The following is a 24902-nucleotide window of genomic DNA, read 5'->3' on the forward strand; positions in this document are numbered from 1 at the left end:
GAGTTTGACACGGTCTGGAGGCAAGGCTTGGCATGTTGTGCTTGAAGGACTGTAATGCTGAACTTTATATTTTCTTTATAACTTATTCCTAACATGCTGTACCTCGGCATCTTTGTACCTAAGATGGCATCGTGAGTGGCGACTTTCTAAACTTTTCACTGCACTCATGTGAGTACATGTTACAATAAACCTAATTCTCATTTTAATTCTTAACATACCTTAATTAACTCCATTCAAACTTACCTTTGAAATGCCGCAAACAAATAAGCTCATTTCACTGCTCTTGAGAAATTTACCAAATGGCTCTGTACCATTATCTATTGAAAGGTTATGCTTACCAATCAATATGTGCCATAGGCGTCTGACGTTCGCAGTGCTACAAGATCCGTCTTATTGGAAACATTGTGAATAATGATGCCGCTTGCTGCATAGCCTTGCTGAAGGCATATCAAAGTTATCCTGTGCCCTAATGGTTACCCTGATCATATCATTGCTTAATCAATATTGCTTAAATTCAGTAAAGTGCCACTTCTGGCTCTGAATGGTGCCCAATTTTTGTCAAAAAGTAGAAATCTTTGTCAAAAATTTGAGCAAGAAGTTGTTTTACCAATCTCTCGAATGAGTAAAGTGATAGCTTCCATGTTGTTGTGTTTCCAGATATGTAGCCCCTACGTCTTGATGATTAGCAGACTCGAATGAACGAGGCACCCCATTGACCATTCACACACTATCAACGTGCTTCCCAATCTGTTTGCAAGTTTCAAAACATTATGTGCAGCAACATTGTGATTCCATTCTTGGACAACATTTAGTAAATAATTGAGACTGTTGAGAATTACTCCAGAAACCAATTAACTCTTTTGGGCTTGTGGTACAACACATTGGCGCGTGCTTGAAGCTGTGCACAGAATCCTGTAGGCTAAAAGAACTTGTACAAAATAAATTTATTTTTATTGGAGTAAAGGAGTGGTCATATTTGCCGCTGATCTCTGATGCCTTGCCATGCTAATGCTCTGACTACTTGTCTATCTGCCTGCTTGGAGTGCAAGGTAACTGTTCCTATTGCATATCCACATCAACAATAACCCAACCAGTCAGCACCCTCTTCTCGTGTTGTGTAAATTGTTGCCCCCTTTTCAAGACAGATTTGAGAATGCAAGATAAAAAGCTTTGGCTTTGCATTAAAGGAAACCATGTTTAAGAATTGGTTTCGCAGGAAGGTGGTATTTAATTTTAATCGAAAACAAAAAGTGCTAGAAGTCTCAGTTAGTCAGGTAGCATCTGTGGAGAGACAGCAAGCTAACATTTTGAGTCTAGATGACTCTTCAGAGCAGTATTTAATTTTTCTAGTTTATTTGATTTGGGCCATTATTTACATTTCTATTCCTGTTTTAATATTTTTGAATGTTGGTCATTTATTTACTATGCAAAAGCTAATATTTTCTGCACAACTGATAATATGACTGGTCAGTATTCCACATCAGCAGAATAGCTGATTCTCAGCTCATTTTATCTTCATGTTTCAAATCCCATCAAGTCTGTTCCCTCTGGATAAACCTCCCTTTAAACGTTCCCCATTTTTGGCCTTGTATTTTCTTCTCACCTGGAATTATTTTGTAGGATTACTGCGTGCTTAACTTTCAAAGCAGCAGTTAATTGCAGCCCTGTGGATGATGACTTTTTTTTGAATACCTGATGTAGGAAAATTTGCTGCCTTCATGGAATCCAACCCAGGAAAATCTGTTGCGTGTGTGGCTCTCCTGTATCAGCACCTAGGAAATAACTGGCATTCTATTCACTTTTGCAATTTATTATAATCAGAGGCACCAAATGACCGAACTTTGTGCAGTTGAAACTAAACTTGCTGTGTTAAAAGTACCTGCTGCAAATCACGTTCACATGTAGTGAATCTGTTCATACTATTCCAAGTTTTTATTTTGTTTTTAAATTTTTTAAAAAATGTCGTAACTGGAATGCAAGAACAAAAGTAACTCTGGGCACAGTTCCACAACATATCCTTTTAACAAGGTGGGCTAAGCTGACACATGGTATATTATCTCATCAATGGAGAGAAATTTGAGCAGGTGAATCCTGTATGAATTTGAGCCAAAACTGCCATGATATGTGGATTCAGTTTGTCCTGTTTTGGAGGCATATGTTGCATGCTCTGGGTAAAATATGAATGGTGACTGAAAGTAAAATTTGAGAGAAAAGAAAATTAGAACTAGAGGTGCTAAAACAGTGTTTTATGATTTGTTTACAGACTACTAGATCCACAAACGAACACTGAAATAGCAAACTATCCAATCTACAAGATCCTTTTTTGTGTCAGAGGACATGATGGCACTTCTGAGAATGATTGCTTTGCCTTCACTGAAAGTCACTACAATGCAGAAATTTTCAGAATTCATGTCTTTCGATGTGAAATACAAGAAGCAGTAAGCCTTAAGCTTTTATGCATTTTAGAAATTAGATTTATTAGAAGTAATTTATTTACAGACCTATTACAAGTACTACAGTGGTGGATCAATTTTATTGCACTGTTGGTATTTGGAAGATATATTTTAAATGTCTTGTGTAGGATTATTTTAAATAGCGTTTGTAGAATATTTTTTCACTTGTGTTGGCTTTGATGTGAGAAGGTTGTTGGAGAATGTCTTTGATATTTGAAATTGCCAAACTTATTTTCAAGATATTAAGTGTTTGAACATCATGACTGTTATGTTCTTGTTATAATCTGCTTGTTTGTGGCACCAACCCTCAACTGTCGAAGTTTGAAGCCTAGCTTTTGACGTTGCATATACGTTGTAAATATTTTGGTAGGAGTGGGAAACAATGGACGAATAAAGACATTGAGGCTCTGGTCAAGAATAAGAAAGAGACATACGTTAGGCATAGGCAACTGGAATCAAGTGATTCTTTTGAAAAGTGTAAGGGGTTTGGGGTATTCTTAAGAGGGAAATTAGGAAGGCAGAAAAGGGATATGAGGTATTCTTGGTAGATAAGCCTAAGGATAATTCAAAGAGATTCTGCAAGCACATCAAAGCAAAAGAGCAACAAGGAACAGAGTAGGATCCCTTAAAGATCAACATGATCGTCTATTGTGTGAAATGACAAGAGATGGGAGAGACGCTAAACAAATATTTTGTCAGTATTTATTGTGGTGAAAGACATGGAGACAAGATAACTCTGGGAAATAAATTTTGATGTCTTGAAAACAGTACATATTACAGAAGAGGTGGTGCTGGAAATCTTAAAACCGTAAAGGTGGATAAATCTCCAGGACCTCATCAAGTGTATTCTAGGACATTTGTGGGAAAGTAGGGAAGAAGTTGTGGGGACCCTAGCAGCGATGTTTGTATCATCTACAGTTATGGGTGAAGTGCTAGAGTTACAACATTTGAAAGACATTTGGGTGGGTACATGAATGGGAAAGGTTGAGAGGGATATGGGCCGAACGCAGGGAAATGGGACTAGTTTAGTTTGGGAAATTTGGTCAGCGTGGACGATTTGGACCAAAGGGTCTGCTTCCCTGCCGTTTGACTGTATGACTCTAAGTAGATTTTTAGTCGGTACTTGTTAAAAGTTTGGAAGTAGGAATTTACTACTAAAAAGTCGAGATTCTGGAAATATTTCACTTACAATAAATATTTAATGCAATTAGAGACCTAATTTTGGAAATTATTCTATCCTGAACACAAGATTGCTTTCTTAGCTGAATTTTAAAAAATCTATTTTAGGTAAGTCGCATTCTCTACAGCTTTGCCACAGCCTTCCGACGGTCTGCAAAGCAGACTCCTCTCTCAGCAAATCCACCAGCACTAACACCAGACAGTGATATATTCACATTTACTGTTTCATTGGAGATTAAAGAAGATGATGGCAAAGGATATTTCAGGTACTTCACCAAGCTTTGGAATTTTTGCCTGTTATGGGAAAGTGGCCATGTTTTTATCACTATGAATAAAGAAGCCTAATCAGTGACCAAATAGAGGTCATCCAAAATTACGGAAGATTTTGATAAAGTGAATGCATAGAAAATGTTTCTTCTTGGAGGAGAACATAATTAAGAGAACATTCATACAAGATTGTCACCCAAAAATCATGTGAAAATCTAGAATAAACTCCTTTGGCTCAGGAGTGTAGACAATATGCTAAATACTAGCACAGAGATTGGATAAAATGAGTAGAATAGATCGGTATGGAGGTATTTAGAAAAGTGAGGTTGTGACATGATCAGATGTCGTGATCTTGCTGTAGGGCTAAATCTCAGCATTGCTTGTATTTTAGTAAGTTGTAATAATAACATGTTTGAGAAATATTGAAAAGGATCTTTTAATTTTTGTAGGTGATTTGTGATTTTTATTAAGGGAAGGAGTATTCATACTGTAGGGTGATGTATTTTGCTTTCTTCAACAGGCACATACACAGTGTCACAAGATCGATATTTCAGATTTTGGGACCATTTGTCTGTGCAGCAAAATAGCTTAACCTAAACTGCTGAGTGGCATTTTAATGTACAGGGACTGTGACATTTCCAATTTGCATAGCAAAGAAACAGGCATCATATTTTTTCTGTGATGTAACATGTTGAATTATGAATGCCTTTTTTCACTACTGAAAACTACATTGCTATTTCTGCTGTTACTCTATATTAAAATATTGCAAATATCAGAGAGAAATGTTTCATGCAAGAGTGAAGTGGGATTCAAAGTAAGGTCCCGAAAATTAATAGCCTACAATAAAACCTACTGAATTTCGTTGCATGAATTACCAAAATGAATTGATGTTTTTGGAATTTTTCTTGACAGTGCAGTCCCCAAAGATAAGGATAAACAGTGTTTCAGACTCCGACAAGGAGTGGAAAAGAAGATTGTGACCTACGTGCAGCAATCGTCAAACAAGGAACTTGTCATTGAAAGGTATCAGATCTTACCTGAAAAATAGAAAAACATGATAATAGGCAACTTATCCAAATGTTTGAATTGCACTATTGTCCTGAGTATGATTCTGTGAATACATCTTTGCGCTTCGTTTTAAATTTACAGTGGGAAGTAACTTTAAAAAAACATAACTTTCAGCTGTGTAATGATGTGGATGCTGTAGATTTGGGAAATGTTTAGTAAATTTTAAGTGACTCAATGTTAGTTTGAACGTAATTTTAAGTTTCAGGATTAGAGTGCAGTAATCATCTTCTCTTCTTTCCCATCACATCGGTCGACCCACATGTCCCACTGCCTCTGTGATTATTTTCCCCTTATTACTTTGGTCTTCCCAGCTCCTGAGCATAGGCATTATGCTGAATTAGTGTGATATTAGTTCAGCATCTGCTGAAGTATTGTGACAACTTCTAGGTGTTTCACCTCAGGAAGAATATGAATGCATTAGAAAGTATTCTTGAAGAGGTTTTATGCAAATAATTTCAAGCATGAATTTTAATAGTGAAAATAGTTTGGGAAAGTTGGGCTTCCTTTCCTCAAGGGAGGATGCTGAGAGCAGATCTGATGGAAATATTCAATCCTGACGGGTCTGGACAGACAAAAAGAAACACATCATGAGAAGAGGATACTGACTTGTTAGGCCATTATTATAATGGAAATTAAGCCAGAATACTTAACCTGCAATCTCAGTTCATGCCCAGGCAGGTAATTTCTAACTGGTCAGGCTGTTGCCATGGAACTGCAGTGGAGTTTGGCAGTGTCTATGACTCTGTTTTTCCATTTAGAAAAGGTGTAGTGTATATATGAATTCCTTTTGCCTACAAACTTGTGTTCTTTTTTCCAAGTCTGTTTCTTGTGTTGTAGTCCTGATATGTACATGATTAAAAAAACACAGCTGTTTGTCTCCTTTCAGCAATGCTTAAATTCTGCACTACAAAACTAGATTCAAATTTTGACCCTACAGCTGAACACCCTGACCCAAATATTCACGTTACCTAAACCTCCCTATTAACAGTAAAGTGACTCACTTTCAGAACGAAGTTCTGGTTGTCCATAAGCCCAACGTAAAACTTAATTTCAGTACCTCAGTATTCTGTACTTAGGCTTGAAAAATTGCGTGACTGTTTCTTGCAGCAGGAAGCAATTGAAAAGGCAGCACCTTGTGTGATTAGTGACTTTTTTTCTGTGAACGTCAGGGCAGCTTTCTGTTGAGGCAGCCAGGTTGACTCAGTGTCCTATGTGAGGACCAAAGAGGTTGCAACGAAAAACAAATGAAGAGCAAACTGAAACATCATGCATAATAAAGGACCAGAGCCGCTTTTTCATTAAATTGATGGCTACCATCTGTTTTTATGAACTTCTAGACTGGCTCCCATTGAGTCGTAACTTGGTGCAGTGCGCACTGAAGGGAATCTATGATGTGCTTGAGAAGAAGGAAAGGTTCTTCAACCAATCAGACCAAAAAAATCCTCTGAGACTGTCTAACTGGGAATTATAAACGGCACATGATTCTTGTAGCAAATAGGAAATAAAGATTTGGAAGAATTATTCAAACCCATGCACACAACATTGAGATATTTGGAGTAAACTTTATATTAGGGCTTATGGACAATCTAGGAATTAACTCTGAAAGTTTGTCATTTTTACAGTTACAGGGAAGTTTAAATAATACATGAGCATTTGGGTCAGGGTGTTTGGCTGTAGGAGCAAAATTTGAATCTAGTCTGGAAGCACAGAATTTAAGCATTGCTGAAAGGAGACAGGCATTTGAGTCTTTCCATCTAGAACTCAAGTCTGGGACACAAGAAAGACTTGTGAACAACTTTATACAATATGTATGTGAGAGGTAAGAGACAGCAACATTTAATAAAAATGTTTACATTTTTTATGAATCTCTAACACTGCTAACCTTAAGGAGTGAAAGTCCACAAAAAATTACATTTTAGGTCATTTGTGATAGATTTCTCATACTGTTTAAAAATTCACTTGCACTTGAATGCAGCAATGAGAACTTTTCTGACCTGTTTGAGTAAGTATCACAACTTTGTGTGTATGTGTAAGGATTTTGATGCTGAGTCTGTCAGTGAGCTATGTTTTATAATGGAAGTGCAGAGTTCTTTAGACTGCAACTTCCGGATTTCTGTATTTATCTATGTGGTTTAAAATTCGGTGTATGATTTAATCAGTACAAATTTTGGGCTGGGGAGTATTAACTGGAAGTACAAGTTACCTCTCAGCTCTGTTTTGATTTGTCAAAGTGTTGCCTCAGTAATGGCTAATTGCCTTTTGTATCATTTTGTTTTTGGGGGTTTGGCAGCTGTTTTGCAGTTAATGCTTTTTCTGTGGCTAATCTTCCCCATTTGTTTAAGATGTGGGCATGTACCAATACACCGGCTTTGTGTATACTAGTGACCAGGCTAATTTGAAGCCAGTAAATCCGGGAGTGTGTGTAGAACCCAGGTCCTCATGTTTCAAAGGCAATGCAAGCTGCCCCATCCAGGTTCTGGGTTTAAAGATAAAGTGCCAAATGCAGAATCAGGTCTTGTGCTAGAGAAAAAATAAACTAGTGTCAAAAAATTGATTATAAATTGTCTTTGATAAATCTGAAATGAGTTCTTCTTTTCTCCAGAATTTTTCACATTCACGATGAATTAGATTTACTGCTATATTATTTTCTTCAATCTGCTGTCACACTCACATTAAATGGACTCTTGTGGCTCCCACTAAAATTTCTGCTGAGGCTGTCCTTTTGGTCAATGAACTGAGCTTGGAATTGTTGCATGAGTTTATTTCTATGCTTGTTGTGACCAGATGAGAATATAAAGAGCTGTGTATTATGCACAGCCTCACCACGTACTTAGTCCCTAAATTCCAAATTTGACCTGTTTGCTCCCTCACAGATAAACAAGAACATGAAAGAGACTATCAGGACTGGCAAAAATTTGAGTAATTAGATCAGCCACGATTTAATTGAATAGTGGAGGAGGCTCGAGGGCCAGGTAGTTCCTGTCCCGCTCCTAGCTTTGATTGTCCTTGTTCTTTGAGCTAATATTTTGTGTAGAGGAAACAGCCAGCCCTTAACAAAAAAAAATCTACGGTTGGTGTACACCAGAAAGAGTTTATGTTCAGAGCATGCTGCCTTAATTTAACATTCATTGAATTGAATTTACTGGTCTACATTGATCTGTTAAAATCATCAGTTTCTGACGAGGTTGGATGTTAATGCAATAAAAATACAGAGGGCAGTGTAGTTCTATTGAAAAACAGTGAATGCTGCTATGTTGGCTCACTGTTCAAGTACAATTAAATTCCATGGTAGTAATTGCAGGGATTTCAGGATTTATCAAACATAAGCCTTCAATATACAAAAAGAGGTCTGTAAACTATCCTGACACTAGTGATCCAAGCTCCAATTAAAGTAGCTCCTCCAAATTTACATTATTGCATACCTAATAATCTTTCTCATTGACTACTTGATTGTTTCTTAAATGCAGTAATTGACTCAACAACATTTATAACAATACTTTTTTTTTGAATGGAATGTTTATTCTTCCATTTGTATCACTATTATAGCTCCTGTTTATGTCCATTTGCTGCCAATTCAACATCTTGTGAAACTAATTCACAAATTATCCTGCCGAATCATTCAATTTTTTCAAAGCTGTGTTGGATACCCATTAATTTTCTCAGCACTGTTCAATCAATTTTTCTGCATATCTCCAGTTGTTAAGTGTGTTCACATTTTAGTTAATATCGGAATCAACCTACAGTGTACCTTTCGCAATAACTGGCCGACGTGCCAATAAATAGGGCATTAAAAATAGAATATTATTGTTTTTAAAATGAAAATTTGCATTGTAAAACAAAGGACCACATTATAAAAATAGAACGCTGCAAATGAATAGCTGAGTAAAATGGGCATCATAATGTTTAATTCTATTCATAACTTTATCAATGTTTTCAGTTATGTTCTCTCATCAGGTGCTTTGGCGTTCTTCTCAGTCCTGGCAAAGATGTACGAAACAGTGATATGCATCTTCTGGATTTGGTAAGATGATAATCACAATTTGTGGCCTTTATAAGCAACATGTATTTCAATTTTTTAAATTTTGATTTCTTAGTATAGTGAAGTGAGGAATATATTGAAAGTTAGGGGTTGGTTAGCTCAGTTGACTGGGTGGCTGTCTGGTGATGCAGTCATGCAACATGGGTTCAATCCCTGCACTACTGAAATTACCTTGAAGGATTTTTCTTCTCAATCTCTCCCCTCATGTGAGAAATGGTCACCCTCAGGTTAAAGATTACCACCAGATGCCTTGCTTTCTCTCTCTTGCTGCCTCTCGTGCTGTGCCCTCCCTCGTCTTCACTTGTAAGTTTCCAGTTTGATTACCATTTCAGTGATGAAGACCAAGTCTTCATGAAATCTTGCTTGAATTCTGAAGTCACTAGTAGTGCAAACAGCTTCCACAGACCTTCAGACACTTTCACTACGTGCTAGTTTTAAATAAGTTGCTGACCTTCAGCTGGGAGAATTAAATCCTATATTGAGAGACTTGATTTGTTATAGTTGTGCTCTGTACTTAAAGTAGAGTTGTCACTCATCTGCTTCAAGCTCTGACATCCTTTACTTTCACAACAGCAGCTGTTGTGGCAAGAAAATATATCACATTTAAAAATAAATAAATCGTGACAAATTGTGCTTATGTTCAAGTTGTCCTCTGCTGAAAACAGCTTTGTAGTATGAATAATGGCTTCATTAACAAGCCAAAATTATACTTGTCTCATTAACAAATACCTAATTTATATAATAAGAGCAGCAGAAAGACCAAATCTGTTTTGATTTATATGATATTTTGCAGGAATCCATGGGCAAAAGCTCAGATGGTAAATCTTATGTAATTACTGGAAACTGGAACCCCAACACACCACATTTTCAAGCTGTAAATGAAGAAACACCTAAAGGTAATAAAATTGACTTACCTTAGAGATGCAGAGTGAAAGGATAATGTTAAACATGCTGCCTTCTGGAATGTTCCCATCTTTTTACGTCTTCATGAGAAAGTTACCGGAGTAGGACTCCGGAACCCCTAGAAACAGAGACTATGCTTTTACCTGCTTGTTGCCAGTTTCTTTGTACGTTGTTGTTTTAAAGTTAAAAATCATGTAAAAATGTTTGAAAGAAGTTGAAACATTGTCACCATAGAGTTCAACTTTGTTTTTCATGGTAGATTGAAAGGGAGAATAACATGAATGTATGTTTGTGACAATAAGTTGAATTTTATGAACATTTTTGAGGGGTTAACATGTACCAAAACTTGACAGGAGTGTAAACAGGTAAAATTTTTGACACCACTAAAGAAAGGAACATGAGGTCAAGCGACTAACAGCTATAATAGGTTAGTTTCAAAGAAGAACAAAGATGGAGAATTTTAAAGAGGAAGTTGCTGTGCTTAAGTTCCTGATAGTTGATAAGAGTGGAATGAAGGAATTGAACAATGCATAAGAGGTGGGAGTTGGAGAAATATTAGAATTTTGAACTGTTGTAAGATTGGAGAAAGTTAGAGATGAGAGGGATAAACCATGGACAAACTTGGATTCGAAGATAATAGAAATTTTCACACATTTGGGGACTGTTAGGTAAAAGAGATCATCAATCAGACAGGTGATCGAACAAGACTTGGCATACGTTAATTGCAGACAGCAGAGTTTAGAATAAATTTACAGAGAATGCAATGTGGAAGGCTAATGGGATACTTAATGTAAAAATAGAGGGATACCTTGTAAGGGGTGATCTGATGCTTCTGATGACATTTTGAAATGGAGAATAGACCTTTTCTAACTGTTCTTTTATTTAACTTATTAGTATGAAAGGGCTTCAGTAACAAATGAGATTTGTTGATGGAATTTATTCTGAAAACCCTAATGGGGTGTAATACAGCCAGTTCTGCCAGCTCAAGGTTTGAACTTCTCAACATCCTAGCCTAATCTTGTACAAACCATTGTCTATACTGTATTGCTGCCTAAGCACTTATAAAGGGTTCCTTTTAGTCTATGTGAGTTTTACAAAAGGGGCCCAAATGTAGCTAAGTATCTAATCCTCTTCTGCTCCAGCATTGATTTGAGACCACTGGTGAAATTCCAGTGAGTGCTGGCACTTGAGCTTTTGAACATAGGCTCATAATGAGGTTGTTGACGAGCTTGCCGAGCTGACTCGTTCTTGTTTATAAGTTTTGTCGCCATGCTAAGCTACATCATTAGTGAAGCCTCTGATGAAGCAATGTTGTTCTACTCCACTTGGAATTTAAACTGTCTGGTCCATTACGGTGAATAGTGTCATTTCCGGTTTTGGTCTGTATGGGTTTGTATATGGAGTCCATTTGCAAATGTTTCTTGATTGCATTATGGATGGAGAACCATGCCTCTAGAAATCTTTCCACAACAAACACCACATTGTCCACAAACAGAGCTTCATTAGGACACTAAGTAAATGGGCCAAGATGCACTACAACACTCTGGAACTATGCAGGAAAGAGGAAGAGCACCTATTCAAAATTCTCACTGTGAACAGGTATCCCTACAACTTCATCTGCAGATGCCTACAAAACAGACAACAATAGGAGGACACAGTGCACCCTAACACACTGGCCGCACTCCCCTACGTCATGAATATATTGGAACTGACAAGATGACTCTTAAGACTGCTAAGAATCATGGTGGCCCACAAGCCCACAGCCACACTATGACAAACACTTACAAGGTATAAAGACGCCATTCTCAACATGCAGAAAGAATGCGGTTTACAAAATATCATGCAGCGACCGCCACAAACGTTATATCGGACAGGCAGGAAGGAAACTAGCCATCAGAATACATGAACGTCAATTGCAGCAAAACAGCACGACAAACTCCCCTTAATATGTGTACACTCAGACACTGAAGTCCATCAGTTTAACTAGGACAAGATAGCCATAATAGCCCAAGAAAAAACGTAGACACACATGGTAATTCCTAGAGGCATGGTCCTTCACCCGTAATGCAATCAACAAACATATAGAATTGGACCCCATACACAAATCCGCCCGCACAGATTAAAACCGGAAATGATGGTACTCACTATAAGAGACCAGTCAGTATAAATCTTGAGCAGAGTCGAAGAACATCGCTTCATTGGAGGCTGCACTGATGATGTCGCCTAGCATGGTGACGAAACATCTGAATGAGAATTAGCCAGCTTGGCCAGCAAGTCAACAACAACATCCACACTACATACTACAGATTTTTGCCAGCACTTTAAATCGGCTTATTATGGCAACAGATGATCAAAGTTGAGGGGCTGTGTGATTAAAAATTAATTCTTGTAATGAAAGTTAGATTCACATGCAGATTTCAGTCTGTTGAGGTGATATCGCTGTCTTCGTGTGAACTGATTTGAGGTGGTTTCTTGCGTTACTGGATGTATTTTAATCAGTTTTTATTTTGATCAAATTCTAAGTGTTAATAATTATGCAACAAGACTTGTTTTAAGATTGATTCAAAGTATTATACTGATTTATGCTATTGAAAGCTTGAAGGCCTTTCTGCTGCTTCTATCTATCACCTTGCAAACCTCTCCCATCCCCTTACATTCCACAAAATAAAGATGTAGAACCGATAATTATGGTGCCATGTACTTGTACAAACCTATTGACTTTTAGTTACAGCCTGTATAGAAATCATCCTGAGATATAACATTAGAGAAATAACTCAATTTATTGAACTAAAATAAGTTTGCAGATTAATTTGAAATGCGCTGTCACTTGGGAACATATCCAGTCAAGTACACTTGGGCAAAAATGCAGAATGCCTTTTGCAGCAAAACAGCACGACAAACTCCCCTTAATATGTGTACACTCAGACACTGAAGTCCATCAGTTTAACTAGGACAAGGTAGCCATAATAGCCCAAGAAAAAACGTAGACACATATGGTAATTCCTAGAAGCATGGTCCTCCACCCATAATGCGTTACTGGATGTATTTTAGAGATGATGGGAACTGCAGATGCTGGAAATTCCAAGATAATAAAATGTGAGGCTGGATGAACACAGCAGGCCAAGCAGCATCTCAGGAGCACAAAAGCTGACGTTTCGGGCCTAGACCCTTCATCAGAGAGGGGGATGGGGGGAGGGAACTGGAATAAATAGGGAGAGAGGGGGAGGCGGACCGAAGATGGAGAGTAAAGAAGATAGGTGGAGAGGGTGTAGGTGGGGAGGTAGGGAGGGGATAGGTCAGTCCAGGGAAGACGGACAGGTCAAAGAGGTGGGATGAGGTTAGTAGGTAGCTGGGGGTGCGGCTTGGGGTGGGAGGAAGGGATGGGTGAGAGGAAGAACCGGTTAGGGAGGAAGAGACAGGTTGGACTGGTTTTGGGATGCAGTGGGTGGGGGGGGAAGAGCTGGGCTGGTTGTGTGGTGCAGTGGGGGGAGGGGATGAACTGGGCTGGTTTAGGGATGCAGTAGGGGAAGGGGAGATTTTGAAACTGGTGAAGTCCACATTGATACCATATGGCTGCAGGGTTCCCAGGCGGAATATGAGTTGCTGTTCCTGCAACCTTCGGGTGGCATCATTGTGGCAGTGCAGGAGGCCCATGATGGACATGTCATCAAGAGAATGGGAGGGGGAGTGGAAATGGTTTGCGACTGGGAGGTGCAGTTGTTTGTTGCGAACTGAGCGGAGGTGTTCTGCAAAGCGGTCCCCAAGCCTCCGCTTGGTTTCCCCAATGTAGAGGAAGCCGCACCGGGTACAGTGGATGCAGTATACCACATTGGCAGATGTGCAGGTGAACCTCTGCTTAATGTGGAATGTCATCTTGGGGCCTGGGATGGAGGTGTGGGGACAAGTGTAGCATTTCCTGCGGTTGCAGGGGAAGGTGCCGGGTGTGGTGGGGTTGCAGGGCAGTGTGGAGCGAACAAGGGAGTCACGGAGAGAGTGGTCTCTCCGGAAAGCAGACAGGGGAGGGGATGGAAAAATGTCTTGGGTGGTGGGGTCGGAGTGTAAATGGCGGAAGTGTCGGAGGATAATGCGTTGTATCCGGAGGTTGGTAGGGTGGTGTGTGAGAACGAGGGGGATCCTCTTGGGGCGGTTGTGGCGGGGGCGGGGTGTGAGGGATGTGTCGCGGGAAATGCGGGAGACGCGGTCAAGGGCGTTCTCGATCACCGTGGGGGGAAAGTTGCGGTCCTTAAAGAACTTGGACATCTGGGATGTGCGGGAGTGGAATTTCTTATCGTGGGAGCAGATGCGGCGGAGGCGGAGGAATTGGGAATAGGGGATGGAATTTTTGCAGGAGGGTGGGTGGGAGGAGGTGTATTCTAGGTAGCTGTGGGAGTCGGTGGGCTTGAAATGGACATCAGTTACAAGCTGGTTGCCTGAGATGGAGACTGAGAGGTCTAGGAAGGTGAGGGATGTGCTGGAGATGGCCCAGGTGAACTGAAGGTTGGGGTGGAAGGTGTTGGTGAAGTGGATGAACTGTTCGAGCTCCTCTGGGGAGCAAGAGGCGGCGCCGATACAGTCATCAATGTACCGGAGGAAGAGGTGGGGTTTGGGGCCTGTGTAGGTGCGGAAGAGGGACTGTTCCACGTAACCTACAAAGAGGCAGGCATAGCTGGGGCCCATGCGGGTGCCCATGGCCACCCCCTTAGTCTGTAGGAAGTGGGAGGAGTCAAAAGAGAAGTTGTTGAGTGTGAGGACGAGTTCAGCTAGGCGGATGCTCCCACGACAAGACATTCCACTCCCGCATATCCCAGATGTCCAAGTTCTTTAAGGACCGCAACTTTCCCCCCACGGTGATCGAGAACGCCCTTGACCGCGTCTCCCGCATTTCCCGCGACACATCCCTCACACCCCGCCCCCGCCACAACCGCCCCAAGAGGATCCCCCTCGTTCTCACACACCACCCTACCAACCTCCGGATACAACGCATTATCATCCGACACTTCCGCCATTTACAATCCGACCCCACCACCCAAGACATTTTTCCATCCCCTCCCCTGTCTGCTTTCCGGAGAGACCACTCTCTCCGTGACTCCCTTGTTCGCTCCACACTGCCCTCCAACCCCACCACACCCGGCACCTTCCCCTGCAACCGCAGGAAATGCTACACTTGTCCCCACACCTCCATCCCAGGCCCCAAGATGACATTCCACATTAAGCAGAGGTTCACCTGCACATCTGCCAATGTGGTATACTGCATCCACTGTACCCGGTGCGGCTTCCTCTACATTGGGGAAACCAAGCGGAGGCTTGGGGACCGCTTTGCAGAACACCTCCGCTCAGTTCGCAACAAACAACTGCACCTCCCAGTCGCAAACCATTTCCACTCCCCCTCCCATTCTCTTGATGACATGTCCATCATGGGCCTCCTGCACTGCCACAATGATGCCACCCGAAGGTTGCAGGAACAGCAACTCATATTCCGCCTGGGAACCCTGCAGCCATATGGTATCAATGTGGACTTCACCAGTTTCAAAATCTCCCCTTCCCCTACTGCATCCCTAAACCAGCCCAGTTCATCCCCTCCCCCCACTGCACCACACAACCAGCCCAGCTCTTCCCCCCCACCCACTGCATCCCAAAACCAGTCCAACCTGTCTCTTCCTCCCTAACCGGTTCTTCCTCTCACCCATCCCTTCCTCCCACCCCAAGCCGCACCCCCAGCTACCTACTAACCTCATCCCACCTCTTTGACCTGTCCGTCTTCCCTGGACTGACCTATCCCCTCCCTACCTCCCCACCTACACCCTCTCCACCTATCTTCTTTACTCTCCATCTTCGGTCCGCCTCCCCCTCTCTCCCTATTTATTCCAGTTCCCTCCCCCCATCCCCCTCTCTGATGAAGGGTCTAGGCCCGAAACGTCAGCTTTTGTGCTCCTGAGATGCTGCTTGGCCTGCTGTGTTCATCCAGCCTCACATTTTATTATACTGGATGTATTTTAATCAGTTTTACTAAAGAGCATTTGACCTCTTATTTGCAGACAAATCAATTTATATGACGATAGCAGTTGACTTGATCATTATTGAAGTTCAAGAGCCGGTCCGCTTTCTTCTGGAGACTAAAGTCAGAGTATGCCCGCCTAGTGAAAGGATGTTTTGGCTCTTTAGTAAACGAAGTTATACAGAAACTTTCTATCTGAAGCTGAAACAGGTAACAGAAATTTGGTTAACCCCTGTTATGTCAACAAAATGTGTATTTATGAACTTATTCGTTCCATGTAGCACAAGATAATGTAACTAGGAGTTTATAATAGATTTGCAATTCCCTCCTGAATCTGACCTGTTCTTTTTCAGTTATCCTTTGACCATTTACTACTTTCAGTCAGAATGTTAACTTTTTTCAGGAAATTTGCTGTCTTGTTTGAATCCAATAACCAGTTTGCATATTAAATAGCTGGAAAATTTATTGGATCACAGTGTCTTTCCTTCCTCCCTATATGTAAAATCTGACTTCTGCTTCACCTTTTCTTTACAGCAATATGGTTGAAAGATTGAATGCAACATAATGGGGGATAGAATCTGTGCTTCAATATGCTTTGGCTTCACCAGAATTGTTCTGTCTTAAATGCATTTTATAGGAAACCTGAGTTCTATGGTACAAAAACAGAAGTTGTTGGAAAAACTCAGCGGGTCTAGCAGTAGACAAAAATCAGAATTAACGTTTCAGATCCAGTGATCCACCCTTAGAACCTCAGCTCTGAGTAAGGGTCACCAGACCCGATGTTAACTCCTGATTTTTTTCTTCACAGATGCTGCCAGACCTGCTGAGCTTTTCCAGCAATTTCTGTTTTTTGTTCCTGATTTACAGCATCCACTCTTTCGGTTTTTACTGAGCTCTATTGCCATACTTAATGTGGCTACCATCAACTAGTTGTTAAAAATATATGTTTGTATTTATACAATGCCTTATGTTATCCGCAAGGGATTTAGAAATCATTCAACAGCATTTTGAGGTTGTTGATTTGTGTTCCCTTTGACATTGAGACTCTTTCACTATGGCTAAAGGCATTATATAAATGTGAGTTGTGTGCCTTGTCGTACCTGGCATCCTTTAAATGAACAATAGGAAGAACTTTGTATTTTTTGGATCCAGAATATCCGAATATTTTAACATGAGATTTGAAAAATATGTACTGTAGAGTTGTAAAAGGTTTTGTTTCAGTACGTTGCACGTACCCCATCAATTTAAAGCAACCACTATAATTAATTTACAGATTGAACGAAAAGAAAGAAAAAGTAACAGTGATACACTGTATGAGGTTGCAAGTTTGGAAAGCGAATCTGAGCGTGAGAGAAGGAAAACCACAGCAAGCCCAACTATGCGCTTATCTCATTATGGTTTGGAGGGGTCCATCATCCCTTCACCTCCAGAGGATGATGAAGAGGAAGGTGAGTTCAATTCTGAATTCAAGTGGCTCTTTTTCTTTTTAAACTCAATTTGCAGGATAATGTTCAGTTTTTGTGAAGTGCTCTCCTGGTTTTAGTTGTGACTGTTTAAAGCATTGATAATGCCTACAGTATTATCTTAGGACAACATTTTAGAATCCATTACGAATTAAATTAAGGGGCTAATAAGGATTGAAAGAGATGTCTTCTTGTATAGCTTGCAGTTGCATTTGGCCCAAAGTGAATTTGTATCCTCCTCAGTACTGATTATAGGGCATTTTTGACTGCATCAGATGTACATTTAAATAGTTGTACATGTATATGTGTAAGCTGCTATACCAAATTTTTTTTATCACTGCCTGTTTTCCTCAATGACAAAACTTCCATATTGAGCAAAAGGCAATTTTCTGGTTCATGAAGAATATATTTCTGCTGCTAAACTATTTTTCACAACATAATTGTAATCAAATGCAGTGAAATCATTATACATGAGATTTAATAACCTTAAAGTTCTGATTTGTTGAAAATGTCAGTAGTTCCTAGTGCAGATCAAATAGAGTCATTCTCAAGATCAGCCATAGCTCTAAACTGATAACTCTGGATTAGTTTAAATTTGTGCAAGATTGTTATGTGAATGCCAAACAAGTGCAGTGGCATTAAGACTCACTAAAGGACAAAATCATGGAGCTCTGGCTTGATAGTATGGCTGAACCTGTGAGAAAGTTAAGGATTGCAGGTTAGTGTGGAAGTGAGGTTAATGAGTGGAAAACCTTGGTGTGAAGTGAAAAGCAAGCATTGCTAAGGAGTTTTTGATTCCACCATCAAGACATTTAAAAGTAGTCAATTCCAGCTGTGCTATTTGGAAGCTCTGCTTATCTCAATTTGTGAATGCATACCCTGGGATTTGATACATGATTTTACTTCACTTGCATTTGATCTTTTGTTTGTGTTTTTGAGATAGGTTTGAAGATAAATGTTGGATATACCATGCAATATTAGTAACAGATGGAGCGTAAAATAAAACTATGAATGGGATGTTTCTAATGTGGTTATATTTAATATGCTATTGGAAAATGTGAGCAGGAAAGCAAAACTTGATTAAAATATTGGCGCATAGTGTATGAATGAACATTAGAGCATACGAAATTAGAATAGACCAATTAGCCGTCTGAGATTGCTGTGCCACCCAGTTAAATCGTAACCGATCATCTACTCTGAACCATTTTCATCTTTTAGTCCTGTGTTGTTTGATTTCTTTAACATGTAGAAATCCATTGATTTTAGTCTTGAACATACTTGATTACTGAACCTTTTACAGCCTTCTGAGGCATAGAATTCCAGAAATTCTCTGCCATGTAGAAATTCCTTCTTGACTTGCTGTTAAATGATCACCACTTTATTCTGAGATAGTGTCTCCCTTCATTCAGGAAAACCCGAGCCAGGGTAAGCATCCTTCCTGATCTAACCTTGTGATTGCTATAAAGTCACTCCTTGACATTAGTTTTCTAGACTGTGAAAGGAAGTCATCTTCAGTCAAACCTATTCAATCTATTGCTCTGTTTCTTCAGATAATGATGAGCCTCTCTTGAGTGGCTCTGGTGATGTCTCCAAAGAATGTGGTGAAAAAATTCTGGAAACATGGGGAGATCTGTTGTCTAAGTGGTGAGTAGCAGAAATAAATTTCCTGTTGTGTGAAAGATTCTGTGAAACACAATTTTATATTTTTATTACTTTTAAAATTTTGAGTCCTCAACATGGAGAATTGTCATCTTTTCACATTAATCTAAATTATTACATCGAAGGTCATTGCAATACTTAACAAATTTGCACTCATCATGTGTGCACGATGCCAGTGTGTGCGTGTGGATGTACTCACTTACCTTAAAATGAGTTTGGCCACCTTTCAGTAAGGTAATTAGCCTGTAGTAGTAATTTAATTCTGAAGAAGTTATGCCAGAATCAAAATATTTAACTCTGTTTCTGTCTCCCCAGATGCTGCTAAACCTGCTGGGTTTCTCCAGCATTCTCTAATTATTTAACTCATGGGCAAGGGAACAGATGTGCTTGTACTGTAATTGCCACTGCTGTTCAGTTTGGCCCTTTTTTAAATTTGCTCCCATTTTACTTATTCATTTCTCATCTAGCTAAAGTAACTGGAAGTATGAAGTCCAGGTTCTTTGCTTGCACTGACAGTATCCAGTTCTATTTTACTTCATTGGTCCCCTCCATTGTCATGATATTATCTGATGGTTAACATCCAGACTAAAGTTGATATCCTCAGACATGCAAGCTCTGTTCTGCCACTTTCTACTTTCTCCCTTCCATCTACACTGTCGTTTCTTAAACCAAACTTTTTCAATCTTGGCATTCTGTTTAACTTTGGGCTGAGTTTCCAACCTTGTTCTATCCAACACAAAACTGGCTTAATTGTGTAATGGTATTCATACCTGTTTCATTCTCTGCACATCTTTTGAAATCTCAGCCATGCATATTGTCACCCCCAGAATCTTCCTAATCTCCCATCTTCCACTTTTCAATAAAACAGACACTACCAAACTGCTGTCCCTTAAGCCCTAATCAAATTACCACCCCTGTGTTTGTTGAACTCTGCTAGACTCTGGTCGATCAAAAAAAGTTTTTTGAGATTTTCATCCTCTCATTCAGATAGCCTCAGCATGCACCACTGTGTAATTGCTTTCAGTTTGGAAATCTTCCCAAGAGCTTGGTACTCATCCGCCCTGGTTCAGTTGAATAATGAGATTTCTTCTGAAGCATTTTAAACAAACAATCTAATGTCTTAACATATAGATGTGATAATGGGAACTGCAGATACTGGAGAATCCAAGATAATAAAATGTGAGGCTGGATGAACACAGCAGGCCCAGCAGCATCTCAGGAGCACAAAAGCTGCCGTTTCGGCCCGGACCCTTCATCAGAGAGGGGGATGGGGTGAGGGTTCTGGAATAAATAGGGAGAGGGGGGAGCCGGACCAAAGATGGAGAGAAAAGAAGATTAGGTGGAGAGGAGAGTATAGGTGGGGAGTAGGGAGGGGATAGGTCAGTCCAGGGAAGACGGACAGGTCAAGGAGGTGGGACGAGGTTAGTAGGTAGGAAATGGAGGTCCGGCTTGGGGTGGGAGGAAGGGATGGGTGAGAGGAAGAACAGGTTAGGGAAGCAGAGACAGGTTGGACTGGTTTTGGGATGCAGTGGGTGGAGGGGAAGAGCTGGGCTGGTTGTGTGGTGCATTCGGGGGAGGGGACGAACTGGGCTGGTTTTGGGATGCGGTGGGGAAAGGGAGATTTTGAAGCTGGTGAAGTCCACATTGATACCATTGGGCTGCAGGAGGCCGCACCTCCATCTCCTACCTACTAACCTCATCCCACCTCCTTGACCTGTCTGTCTTCCCTGGACTGACCTATCCCCTCCCTACCTCCCCACCTATACTCTCCTCTCCACCTATCTTCTTTTCTCTCCATTTTCGGTCTGCCTCCCCCTCTCTCCCTATTCATTCCAGAACCCTCACCCCATCCCCCTCTCTAATGAAGGGTCTAGGCCTGAAATGTCAGCTTTTGTGCTCCTGAGATGCAGCTGGGCCTGCTGTGTTCATCCAGCCTCACATTTTATTATCTTAACATATAGATTTTGCTTTTAATGTGTTTGATTCCTCTTGTGCTCTGTAGCTGTGACATGCATTGCCACAAAAAACTGGCAGTTCAATTATCTTAGTCAATAATACTTTAGTTTCATTTAGGCTTCCCATGGATCTAATCTTATTTCCCTCCCCTTCCTTGGCAATGTACTGCTCTGTGGTAGCATCATCCATGTTTATGGATCTAGGTTCTGCAACTGGTGACCATTTTTAACCTTTTTCTTGCCCTTTATTGCTTCTGTACCACAACTAGTTTGTGTGAACCACAATTTCCTCCAGCTAAACATTGGAAAGAATGAAACCTAATTCATTACTTGGTTTTCGAACAAACGGGACATTCAACACCATAACACCATAAGACCATAAGACATTGGAGTGGAAGTAAGGCAGTTCGGCCCATCAAGTCCACTCCACCATTTAAATCATGGCTGATGGGCATTTCAGTTCCACTTCCCTGCACTCTCCCCATAGCCCTTGATTCCTTGTGAAATCAAGAATTTATCGATCTCTGCCTTGAAGGCATTTAACGTCCTGGCCTCCACTGCATTCCGTGGCAATGAATTCCATAGGCCCACCACTCTCTGGCTGAAGAAATGTCTCCTCATTTCCGTTTTAAATTTACCCCCTCTAATTTTAAGGCTGTGCCCACGGGTCCTAGTCTCCCCGCCTAATGGAAACAACTTCCCAGCGTCCACCCTTTCTAAGCCGTACATTATCTTGTAAGCTTCTATTAGATCTCCCCTCAACCTTCTAAACTCTAATGAGTACAATCCCAGGATCCTTAACCGTTCATCGTATGTTAAACCTACCATTCCAGGCATCATCCGTATGAATCTCTGCTGGACACGCTCCAGGGCTAGTATGTCTTTCCTGAGGTGTGGGGCCCAAAATTGGGCACAGTATTCTAAATGGGGCCTAACTGGAGCTTTTGTAAAGTCTCATTCATGTGTGTAGCATTAGCCCATGAAATGCTGCAACTTTGATATCCTGACTCAATAGCTTTAGAGTTTGTAAAGTTCACCCATCCAAACCTGCTCTCACCAGACCCTCATCGTACAGATCCTTGTTAAGAGATATTATCTTGTATATCCCCAGTGTTTCAGATTTAAAATTTTCCTTTTTAGCTGAAGTAATCAGTAATCTTTTCTTTGAACCCCAAACTTAAACATATGGCTAAAGCATTCACAGCAACCCTCAGCTACAAGTACCAAGTGGAGATCCATCTCGGCCTCCTCAGTGGTCCCCACCATTACAGATACCAGTCTTCAGCCCAGAAGATTTGCTCCACATGACATCAAGAAACGGTTGAAGTCATTGAATGCTGAAAAGTCTGTGGATCCTGACAACTTTTCTTCTCCAGAACTTTGCTGTTCACCAGGCCAAGTTCTTTGATTTAAAGTTTACAACACTGGTATCTATCCCGTAATATGGAAAATTGCCCACATGTGTCCTGCACAAACAAAGGGGGACAAATCCAACTGTGCCAATTACTTTCCTCATCAGTTTACTCTTGATCATCAATAAAGTGATGGAAGATGCCATCAACAGTGCTATCAAGCAGCATTTGCACAGCAATAGCGTTCAGTAATGCCCAGTTAGTGTTTTGCCAGGACCACTTAGCCCATGACCTCATTACAGCTTGTATTCAATCATGGACAAAAGACCTGAATTCCAGAAGTGAGATTAGTGTGACGACCCTTAACATCAAGGTTGCATTTGACAGTGTAGTATCCAGGAGCTCGAGCAAAACTGAAATGACTGGGTATCAGGCAACAAACCCTCCATGACTGGAGTCATACCTGGTAATAGGAAGATGACTGTGGTTGTTGGAGGTCAGTCAGTTCAGCTGCACAACATCTGTACAGGAGTTCTTCAGGATAGTGTCCAAGGCTCAGTCATCTTCAGCTACTCCTTCAGTGTCCTTTATTCCATAATAAGGTCAGAAGTGGGGTTGTTTTCTGATGGCTGCACAATGTTCAGAACAATTCATGACTCCTCAAATACTGAAGCACCCCATGTTCAAAAACAAGAAGATTTGGACACTAACCAAGCTGTGTGCTGACAATTGGCAAATAAGATTCGTGCACACAAATAGCAGGGGAATTCCCATCTACAATAAAAGATGATCTAACCATGACCCCTCTACACTCAATGGTGTTACCATCACTGAATTCCCCCATTATCAACCTCTTTAGGATTACTATTGACTAGAAACTCACTGGACATTCCACATAAACACTGGTCAAAGGCTAGGAATACTGTGGCGAATAAATCACCTACTGACTCCCCAGAATCTGTCCACTGTCTGCAAAGCACAAGTCAGTAATGTGATGGAATACTCACCACTTACCTGGATGGGTGTTGCTCCAACAACACTTGAAGCTTGAGACCACCCAGGACAAAGCAACCCACTTGATTGGCACTACATCCACAGGCTTGTGTACAATACACAAGATGCATTACAGAAATTCATCAAAGATCCTTAAACAGCTTTTTCCAAACCTACAGCCACTTCCATCTAGAAGAACAAGTGCCGTAGACACCTGGAAACATCTTCATTTCCCCTCCAAGCTATTCACCATCCTGACTTGGACAAACATTGCTATTCCTTTACTGTCACTGGGTGAAAATTCTGGAATTTCTTCCCTCAAGGCATTGTGGGTCAACCTACAGCGCATGGACTGCAGCGGTTCAAGAAGGCAGCTCACCACCACCTTCTCAAGGGCAGCTAAGGATGGGCAATAAATGCTAAGTGGCCAGTGGTGTCCACGTCCCACAAGTTTTTTGAAAAAACAAACTCATCTGTTACTTTAAATTTAGCCTCCTGTACATTCTCAGGCTGCAAGTTAGTGATAACTAAATGGTAAATCCAGCACAGCAAGATTGACAGAAAATGTTAACAAGATTAGTACAGGTGTGCGAGCTATAATTTCGTAATAACTTTTATTAAGTCAAATGGCAGGATTTCTTTTTCAGACAAAGTGCTAATTAATTAGCAGCCATCAAATAATAACATTAAGAACATAGTCGATTGAAGTAAAGTTAGCAGAAGAATAGCCAAAAGATTTTTAATAAAGCTGTCACTTTGAATAATTACAGACTGATTTTATTGCCCCAAAAACAGTGAACAAGGTGTGGAGCTGGCTGAACACAGCAGGCCCAGCAGCATCTTAGGAGCAGGAAAGCTGACGTTTCGGGCCTAGATCCTTCGTCTGATGAAGGGTCTAGGCCCGAAACATCAGCTTTCCTGCTCCGAAGATGCTGCTTGGCTTGCTGTGTTCATCCAGCTCCACACCTTGTTATCATGGATTCTCCAGCATCTACAGTTCCTATTATCTCTCCCAGAAACAGTTAATTTTCCAAAAGCATTTCATCAAAATCCTTTGTAACTTTTTAAAAAAAAGTCTTTGCGTAATTTTCTCTGTTTTAGTGGAAATAGACCTCGATCTACATTTACCGGATGTAGTATTTCTCAAATATTTGCCTAATGCTTTGAAGGATGTTCCTAGTTACTGGCTTTCGGAAGGATTTTCCATTCTGAATTGAGCTTAAGTTCATGATAACTTTTTAATGTGAAAGTAATTACATGTAGGTAAGATAATGGCTGTCTTTGGGGTATTAAAATCATCATCTGTAATTAATCTTAATTCTGCTATACTTAGTCCCCCATAGCCATTCTGTTGCTAATTTCAATTTCATTAATGTGACAAATGGTGATTCTTGTTTGGAATGTTGGAAGGAAGAAAAGGAATGAAGAATTATTACATTTTTATGTCAAGTCACTAATTATCATGCTGCCAGAAAGAAGGCTTTCATTCACTTCATTCTTAAACTGAGTCACTGCAAAGACCCAGATAAACTGTATTGCTGTTTAAATTTGAGACTTTCTGTGATCATATCAGCAT

General features: G+C 40.6%; 1 protein-coding gene across 3 annotated transcripts in view; it reads left to right on the forward strand.

Annotated features, from left to right (window-relative positions):
- The window catches only part of LOC125465259 (rab GTPase-activating protein 1), a 205985-nt gene that overhangs the window by 61401 nt on the left and 119682 nt on the right, over positions 1 to 24902 (forward strand). For all 3 annotated transcript variants that reach the window (XM_059638399.1, XM_059638398.1, XM_059638400.1), the window contains 8 exons: positions 2264 to 2438; positions 3741 to 3898; positions 4812 to 4922; positions 8922 to 8988; positions 9800 to 9902; positions 15945 to 16114; positions 17178 to 17352; positions 18918 to 19011. In XM_059638399.1, coding sequence (XP_059494382.1) covers positions 2264 to 2438; positions 3741 to 3898; positions 4812 to 4922; positions 8922 to 8988; positions 9800 to 9902; positions 15945 to 16114; positions 17178 to 17352; positions 18918 to 19011 — 1053 coding nt within the window. The remainder of the gene's footprint in view (positions 1 to 2263; positions 2439 to 3740; positions 3899 to 4811; positions 4923 to 8921; positions 8989 to 9799; positions 9903 to 15944; positions 16115 to 17177; positions 17353 to 18917; positions 19012 to 24902) is intronic.

Source organism: Stegostoma tigrinum, chromosome 29 (assembly GCF_030684315.1).
Source record: "Stegostoma tigrinum isolate sSteTig4 chromosome 29, sSteTig4.hap1, whole genome shotgun sequence".
Lineage (NCBI taxonomy): Eukaryota > Metazoa > Chordata > Chondrichthyes > Orectolobiformes > Stegostomatidae > Stegostoma > Stegostoma tigrinum.